The 8,483-nt window shown below is 54.6% G+C and overlaps 1 protein-coding gene across 3 annotated transcripts in view; it reads right to left on the bottom strand.

Moving 5' to 3' along the window:
* Positions 1-345: 345 nt before the first annotated feature.
* Positions 346-8,483, bottom strand: part of LOC140197896 (cellular tumor antigen p53-like) — an 83,270-nt gene continuing 75,132 nt past the window's right edge. For all 3 annotated transcript variants that reach the window (XM_072258479.1, XM_072258477.1, XM_072258478.1), the window contains exons 9-11: positions 7,264-7,349; positions 5,178-5,293; positions 346-2,717 (exon numbers count right to left, since the gene is read on the bottom strand). In XM_072258479.1, the coding sequence (XP_072114580.1) occupies positions 2,642-2,717; positions 5,178-5,293; positions 7,264-7,349 (278 nt within the window). In that variant the 3' untranslated portion in view covers positions 346-2,641. The remainder of the gene's footprint in view (positions 2,718-5,177; positions 5,294-7,263; positions 7,350-8,483) is intronic.

The following is an 8,483-nucleotide window of genomic DNA, read 5'->3' as shown; positions in this document are numbered from 1 at the left end:
GGGAGTGTGTTGGTATTTACAGGGGGTCCCGGGGAGTGTGTCAGTATTTACAGGGGGTCCCGGGGAGTGTGTTGGTATTTACAGGGGGTCCCGGGGAGTGTGTTGGTATTTACAGGGGGTCCCGGGGAGTGTCTGTGTAACACAGGCTCTCTTTAAACTCGCCAAGGCCACATCTCCTACGTTCCCTTTAATCTCACCGGTTTATCCTAATGTCGAACAACTTAAGTAAAAAAGCGAACTCAAACTACGTCAAATAGGAATGACATCGCAGAGACGGGATAATGCCCCGTACCGTACCTGCAAAGACACCTGTTTGGTCGGTTCACTCAGGAAGGACCACAGAAATAAGAAACGGGATCGCAATGCATTTTTATTTGTTGACTATATATAAAAACATTCTTGCAGACAATGACAGGGGGCAACGGGTGGGTTGGTCTGTGCTGGTCACCGGAGTCCTACATTTCATACACCATATGCTGTGTCCCGGCGAGTTCCAAACAAGGCAAAGCAGCTTTGGGAGAAGCTCGGGAAGGTCATTAATAAACCAGAAAGACTAAGGACTGCAGAGAGGAGGAGGAGGGAGGAGGCAGGGAGCTGAGCCTCTCCGTTCAGCCCCACCAAATGGCAGCTCTGAACCAGCAGAGTGTTGTCAGGAGGCAAAACTCTGAATAGGGCCAGTCAGAGGCGGACTGCGGGCAGCGGAAAGACAGAAGTGTTTAGCCCCTGTGGGATGGGGGGTGGGGGGGAGACACATGCACAGCACAGTCTCACGGCCCTGTCTCACCCACCTGCCATTGAAAGCTGATCGCTGAAATGTTCCCAGCGCCCCGATGTCAATGGGACTGACCGGCAGCTGCTGAGTCGGGATTGTTACTGGCCACGCAAAGAAACGGGCTGAGAGGCTCTGATTCACACCCCCACCCACTGTCAGACAGGGTGAAAACTCTCCTGAGTTTCACGGTGGGCTCCCAACCTTTCCTGGGAGGGCAGTGACAGCACGTTAATCGCATTTGAGGAAGACAGCATACCCACCACTCCTGGTAAGTCGGGGTGAGCCAGGGCAAAGAGGAAATACCTTACATCTGGGTTGGGTGCAGTAAGCAGTAAACAAAATGCCCTCTGTCTGAGGTGCAGATTGCCCCGAGACCCACTACAGTCAGTCACCCCCCCAAAGGGTGACAGGCCGCCTGTTTTACGGGGGCTCCCATGGATAATGGGTGCTGAACAGGCACTGGGATACTGAGCTGGGGTGAGTGAGGTGAGATGTCACTGAGGGGCAGGGGGGCAACAGGTGGTTCAGGGAATACGTTGCCTGGCGCAGGATAGAGCGGGAGAGTAGCCGCAGGTTTAGAAGGTCAGGAAAGGGTTTAGCAGAAGCTGGTAGAGGCCCAGAGGTGAGGGAGGAGCCACCGGCCCATTTCTTTGGATCATCGTTAGATTTCAGAAAAGTTGATGGGGAGGGTCAGCCAGAGGGCTCCTTTCCCCGAGCGCAGGGGTCGATCCTGGTGATGGGGGGGGGGAATGCAGTGTCAGAGATGGAGAGGGGAAATCAGAGGGAGGAATCCCCAAAATTTGGTCCAATTCAAACTCCTAACACACCCCCTCTAAAACTTTGCCCTCTGTCCGGTCTGTGGCAGGGGTGAGGGGGTGATCTCTCAGTGGGGTCAGGAAGGCAGTGGGACAGATTGCCCTGCTTGCCCAGAACAAGTGGCTCTTCTCTCTGCAGGGAAAGGGAAGGGCTAACCCACACAAGCACTGTCCCAGTCAGAGGCACCCGGGACCCCAGGAAACAACCGGGGAGGGGAAGGTCTGAGGCTACCTCCACACTAGACCGGATAACTTTGAAAATGCCAGTTTCACGTAAAAACGACAGGCGTCAACACCAGGCGTTTATGAAAATACCTCCGTCCACATTAAAACAGGTATTCGGACGAATCTCCTCCTACTGGGCATGCGCAGGACACACAGAAAACAAGCGAAGAGGAAACGGTATACTTGGTGCGTGTTTGTCCAGTTACAGACTAGAAAAACTAAAGGAAATTGCCAAACGAAAGACTTGGTGCACGTTTGTCCAGACACATTTCCTACAGCCATAGTCTCTTCACCGATGAAAGAAATGACAGCTACAACTATATGCAATAAGGCTTGTCACTGGGCAAAAGTGACAATTGCATCTATTGAATGTTTGTACAAGCAATACATTAATAAAGCACCTTGTTAAATGTATAAAACGTCTGCATCGGTGTTATCTTGTATTTCCATACACTGTTACATTAGGCTGTTACACATCTATTGTGGTGTTGGAGGCTGCGTTCGGGAAAACAATGAAATGTCGTGCTGCCGCCACCATCTGTTCCGGCTTGTCATGACAGCGGTTTTATAAATAGCCGGTTACCCCGTACACACTACGCCGGATAATAGGCGTTTTCAGATTTATTCACTCTGGACAGCGTTTCTGAAAATCTCCTTTTTCGGGGGAGGAAAACGCTGTTTCAGTGTGGACGGAGGGTCAAAACGAAGAGAAAAACCTTCGGTTACAGATTTATCTGGTCTATGTGGACGTAGCCTTAGAGGGAAGTGAAGCCTGGCAGTATCATGTTAACAAGGCAGAGGGCAGGACCCTCAATCTGGATTCAGGGAGTCACTCTCTCTCATCCTTCACCAGCAGCTTCTTCCCTTTCCTCACCTCTGCGCTCCCCTTCTCTTTCTTCTGGAGCCTGACGGAAGGAGAGACAGTTGCAGGCATTAAGTCTTCAACAGCATGGTGATCCGCAGCCCATGGCCATCAGCTGGTGCGGACTGGGTAACTGAGATGTCCTGCCCTGTACAGCCCGTCCCACAGTGCAGAGCTCCCTCAGCACTGCCCCTCCCATAGTGCAGAACTCCCTCAGCACTGCCCCTCCCATAGTGCAGAGCTCCCTCAGCACTGCCCCTCCCACATCGCAGAGCTCCCTCAGCACTGCCCCTCCCATAGTGCAGAACTCCTTCAGCACTGTCCCTCCCACATCGCAGAGCTCCCTCAGCACTGCCCGTCCCACAGTGCAGAGCTCCCTCAGCACTGCCCGTCCCACAGTGCAGAACTCCCTCAGCACTGCCCCTCCCATAGTGCAGAACTCCCTCAGCACTGTCCCTCCCACATCGCAGAGCTCCCTCAGCACTGCCCGTCCCACAGTGCAGAGCTCCCTCAGCACTGCCCCTCCCATAGTGCAGAACTCCCTCAGCACTGCCCCTCCCATAGTGCAGAACTCCCTCAGCACTGCCCGTCCCACAGTGCAGAGCTCCCTCAGCACTGCCCGTCCCACAGTGCAGAGCTCCCTCAGCACTGCCCGTCCCACAGTGCAGAACTCCCTCAGCACTGCCCTTCCCATAGTGCAGAACTCCCTCAGCACTGCCCCTCCCATAGTGCAGAACTCCCTCAGCACTGCCCCTCCCATAGTGCAGAACTCCCTCAGCACTGCCCGTCCCACATCGCAGAGCTCCCTCAGCACTGCCCCTCCCATAGTGCAGAACTCCCTCAGCACTGCCCCTCCCATAGTGCAGAGCTCCCTCAGCACTGCCCGTCCCACATCGCAGAGCTCCTTCAGCACTGTCCCTCCCATAGTGCAGAACTCCCTCAGCACTGCCCCTCCCATAGTGCAGAGCTCCCTCAGCACTGCCCGTCCCACATCGCAGAGCTCCCTCAGCACTGCCCCTCCCATAGTGCAGAGCTCCCTCAGCACTGCCCCTCCCATAGTGCAGAACTCCCTCAGCACTGCCCCTCCCATAGTGCAGAGCTCCTTCAGCACTGCCCCTCCCATAGTGCAGAGCTCCCTCAGCACTGCCCCTCCCACATCGCAGAGCTCCCTCAGCACTGCCCGTCCCACAGTGCAGAGCTCCCTCAGCACTGCCCGTCCCACAGTGCAGAGCTCCCTCAGCACTGCCCGTCCCACAGTGCAGAGCTCCCTCAGCACTGCCCGTCCCACAGTGCAGAGCTCCCTCAGCACTGCCCCTCCCATAGTGCAGAACTCCCTCAGCACTGCCCCTCCCATAGTGCAGAGCTCCCTCAGCACTGCCCCTCCCATAGTGCAGAGCTCCCTCAGCACTGTCCCTCCCACATCGCAGAGCTCCCTCAGCACTGCCCGTCCCACATCGCAGAGCTCCCTCAGCACTGCCCGTCCCACATCGCAGAGCTCCCTCAGCACTGCCCGTCCCACAGTGCAGAGCTCCCTCAGCACTGCCCATCCCACAGTGCAGAGCTCCCTCAGCACTGCCCCTCCCACATCACAGAACTCCCTCAGCACTGCCCCTCCCAGTGCAGAGCTCCCTCAGCACTGCCCCTCCCACAGTGCAGAGCTCCCTCAGCACTGCCCGTCCCACATCGCAGAGCTCCCTCAGCACTGACCCTCCCATAGTGCAGAGCTCCCTCAGCACTGTCCCTCCCACATCGCAGAGCTCCCTCAGCACTGCCCGTCCCACATCGCAGAGCTCCCTCAGCACTGCCCGTCCCACATCGCAGAGCTCCCTCAGCACTGCCCGTCCCACATCGCAGAGCTCCCTCAGCACTGCCCATCCCACAGTGCAGAGCTCCCTCAGCACTGCCCATCCCACAGTGCAGAGCTCCCTCAGCACTGCCCCTCCCACATCACAGAACTCCCTCAGCACTGCCCCTCCCAGTGCAGCTCCCTCAGCACTGCCCCCCCACAGTGCAGAGCTCCCTCAGCACTGCCCCTCCCACATCGCAGAGCTCCCTCAGCACTGCCCCTCCCACAGTACAGAACTCCCTCAATGCAGACCCTCACAGTACAGAACTCCCTCAATACAGCCCCTCCCACAGTGCAGAAATCCTTCAATACAGCCCCTCCCAGAGCAGAAATCCCTCAATACTGCCCCTCCCTCAGTACAGAACTCCCTCAATACTGCCCCTCCCACAGTACAGAGCTCCCTCAATACTGCCCCTCCCTCAGTACAGAACTCCCTCAATACTGCCCCTCCCTCAGTACAGAACTCCCTCAATACTGCCCCTCACAGTACAGAACTCCCTCAATACAGCCCCTCCCACAGTACAGAACTCCCTCAATACTGCCCCTCCCTCAGTACAGAACTCCCTCAATACTGCCCCTCCCACAGTACAGAACTCCCTCAATACAGCCCCTCCCACAGTACAGAGCCCCCTCAGTCTAACCCCCACTCCCACTTACTGTTTCTGCTGTTTCTGCTGTCTGTAGGCGTCCACCACACTGGGGGGGATCAGGTCTGACACTTCCAGCGCCTCCTTTATCTTCTTCAGCAGTTCATAGAGTTCCCGGCCCTGGATCTGGTGTGGTGGAAGGGAGACGGTCAGTGTACTGGCAGGAAGAGACAGACTCTGATACATCACAGGGGTGCGGAGCCAGTGGCCACCGCATTAGGTACAGGTGTACGCCTGCTTGTTGGTGTCAGTATCAGATCAGCCCATTGTGTGACAGTAACTCAATGCATGAAAGCATGCAGACGTGGTCAGGAGACCACACCTCAGAATGGGGAGAAATGTGATCTGACTGACTTTGACTGTGGCATAACTGTTGGTGCCAGACGGGGTGGTTTGATCAGTACTGCTGATCTCCTGGGATCTTTGTGTACAACAGTCTCTGGAATTTACAGAGAACAGTGTGTGAAAGTGAAAAAAAGACACCCAGTGAGCAGCAGTTCTGTGGGCGAAACGCCTTGTCAATGAGAGAGGTCAGAGGAGAATGGCCAGACTGATTCAAGCTGACAGGAAGGTGACAGTAACTCAAATAACCACACGTTATGACAGTGGTGTGCAGAAGAGCATCTCAGAACGCAGATCACGTTGATCCTTGAAGTGGACGGGCTACAGCAGCAGACCACGAACACACACTCAGTGACCACTTTATAACGGAGAGTAGCACATAATAAAGTGGCTACAGAGCAACACACATCCCAGATGCACCAGTCACCAATCCACAGCCTGGATAAATCGACCTAGCCATCCCTCCCACCCCCACCCTCACCGCAGGGATCGTCCTCCACCGGGGGCCCCCTCCCCACTCACGCTGGCCATTCAGCCCCTCGGGACCCTTCCCACCATTCAATAACGTAACCACTGCTTTCCACCACCACACCTCTATATGGAGAAGAACCCTCTCCCTCCAGCTCCACCCTCTCCATGGTCACAATCAACCCCCAAGAGGCTAGAACGAATTATCTCGCTGTTATCAGACTCTAGAGGGCCCTGCCATGAAGATATCTCTTGATTTCCCAATCCACCTTGTCGTGACCATTTTGAAGTCAACATGTCTGTCTGCACTGCACTCTCTCCATAATGCCACATTGGGTTGTAGGGTTAGTACAACACCATCACAGCACCAGCTCCCGGTGTTGCCTGTGAGGGGTTTGTACGTTCTCCCTGTGACTGCGTGGGTTTCCTCCAGGTGCTCCGATTTCCTCCCACATCACAGGCGTACGGCCAGAGCTAGGGTCAGTGAGAAGCAGACACACCACGTTGGTGTTGGGAGTCTGGTGTCACTCGCGGGCTGCCCCTAGAACATCCTTGGAGCGTGTTAGCCATTGAGGTAAAACCATGCAGTTTGCTGTACGTTTCGACTTGGATAGAGCAAAACTTTAAATCTTTCCATGTACTACCTCGATGAGTTTGTGTGTGTAATGACCGGTCCCTCGGCCACTGTACACATAACCTGTGTGTGTGTGTGTAATGACCAGTCACTGTACACATAATCTGTGTGTGTGTGTAATGACCGGTCCCTAGGACACTGTACACATCATCTTTCCACTGTAATTGGAGACACTAACTGGACATGGGTACTGAGATACGGTGAACAGCTTGTCCTGCAGATCAAACACTGCACAGTGTACTGAGCTGCAACAAGGTAAAACAATACCAATGCAGAATAGAGTGTAAAAACTACTTAAAAAGTACAGTGCAAACAAAAAAGTGTAAGTTCACGAGGTAGATTGTGAGGCCTAGAGTCCATCTTATCGTCCAAGAGTCTGATAACACTGGGTTAGCAGCTGTCCGTGCTTTGGAAAGGGAAGAACTTTGCAGTTTCCTGCAGTCACAAGCTGGATCAAGCCGCCACGCATCTGTCAACAACGAAGAGCCAGGAATTTTAAGACGTGGTCCCCACTTCCTCACTCAGCCTCTACCCCTCCCGGAGGGTTGTTGCCCCTCCCAATCTCTCCATCTTCGCAATCCAGGGGGCTACACTGGGCCAGTGCCCGCAAGCTGCAGCCCCTGCGGTTAGTGCTGTTGAGGCCTCTACCCACCTGCAGGGTGAAGGTTTCGGTGTCAGAAACCAGCTTCTTCTTGCTGGGGATGGGCCCGGCATTGGCCTGAGTGACATCCTGGGAGGCTGGAGGAAAGGAAAACGGAGGGGGTGAGCAAGCTCGGTCCCACACTTGGATATGCCCCCCTCCCTACCATCACCACACCCTCCCCTGACAGCTGAGAACAGAACACATTTCAGCACAGTACAGCCCACGATGTTGTGCCAGCTCTATAATTAATCTAACTCTTCCCTCCTACATCATCAAGTGATGTGTGGGTATGATGTGGGCCATCATCGTCTCATGAGCCTCACTGTTCTTGGCAAGTTTTTCTGTAGAACTGGTTTGCCATTGCCTTCATTACTACCCCTCCCTCCTTTGGTAGAGACCTATCTCCGCCTCCTACACTGCCCCCCAATTTTCTATCATCCACATGCCCATCTACGAGTCTCTTAAATGTCCGTAATGTATCTGGCTCTACCATCTGTCTGCACAGCCATGGCAGCACGTTTTACGCACCTACCGCCACTCTGTGTAAAACACCCACCCCTGACATCGCCTATATTCCCCCTCCGATCGCATTAGAAGTATGTCCTCCGGAATTACCCATTTCCACCCTGGAAAGCGGCAGAGGCTTCCCCTCTATCCATCAATGTTTTGGGAATTTCTTTAGCCAGAGGGTAGTGAATCTGTGGAATTCATGGGTGGCTGTGGAGGCCAAGTCATTGATACTTAAAGCACAGGTTGATCGGTTCTTGATTAGTAAGGCAGTCAAAGGTTACAGGGAGAAGGCAGGAGAGCAGGGTTCAGAACGATAATAAATCAGCCATGATGGAATGGCGGAGCAGACTCGATGGGCTGGATGGCCTAATTCTGCTCCTATGTCTTATCTATCAACGACCGGCCCATCGGCACTCTATGAATAACTGACCCATCTGCACTCTGTCGATGACCGACCATTCCGCACCCTGTCGATGACCGACCCATCCGCACTCGATGACCGACCCATCCGCACTCTATCGATGACCGACCCATCCGCACTCTATCGATGACCGACCCATCCGCACTCTATCGATGACCGACCCATCCATCTCTATCGATGACCGACCCATCCATCTCTATCGATGACCGACCCATCCATCTCTATCGATGACCGACCCATCCGCACTCTATCTATGACCGACCCATCCGCACTCTATCTATCAATGACCGACCCATCC

Source organism: Mobula birostris, chromosome 5, assembly GCF_030028105.1.
Source record: "Mobula birostris isolate sMobBir1 chromosome 5, sMobBir1.hap1, whole genome shotgun sequence".
Lineage (NCBI taxonomy): Eukaryota > Metazoa > Chordata > Chondrichthyes > Myliobatiformes > Myliobatidae > Mobula > Mobula birostris.
The sequence above is the reverse complement of the archived record's forward strand: the minus strand, read 5'-3'. Positions and strand labels throughout refer to the sequence as shown.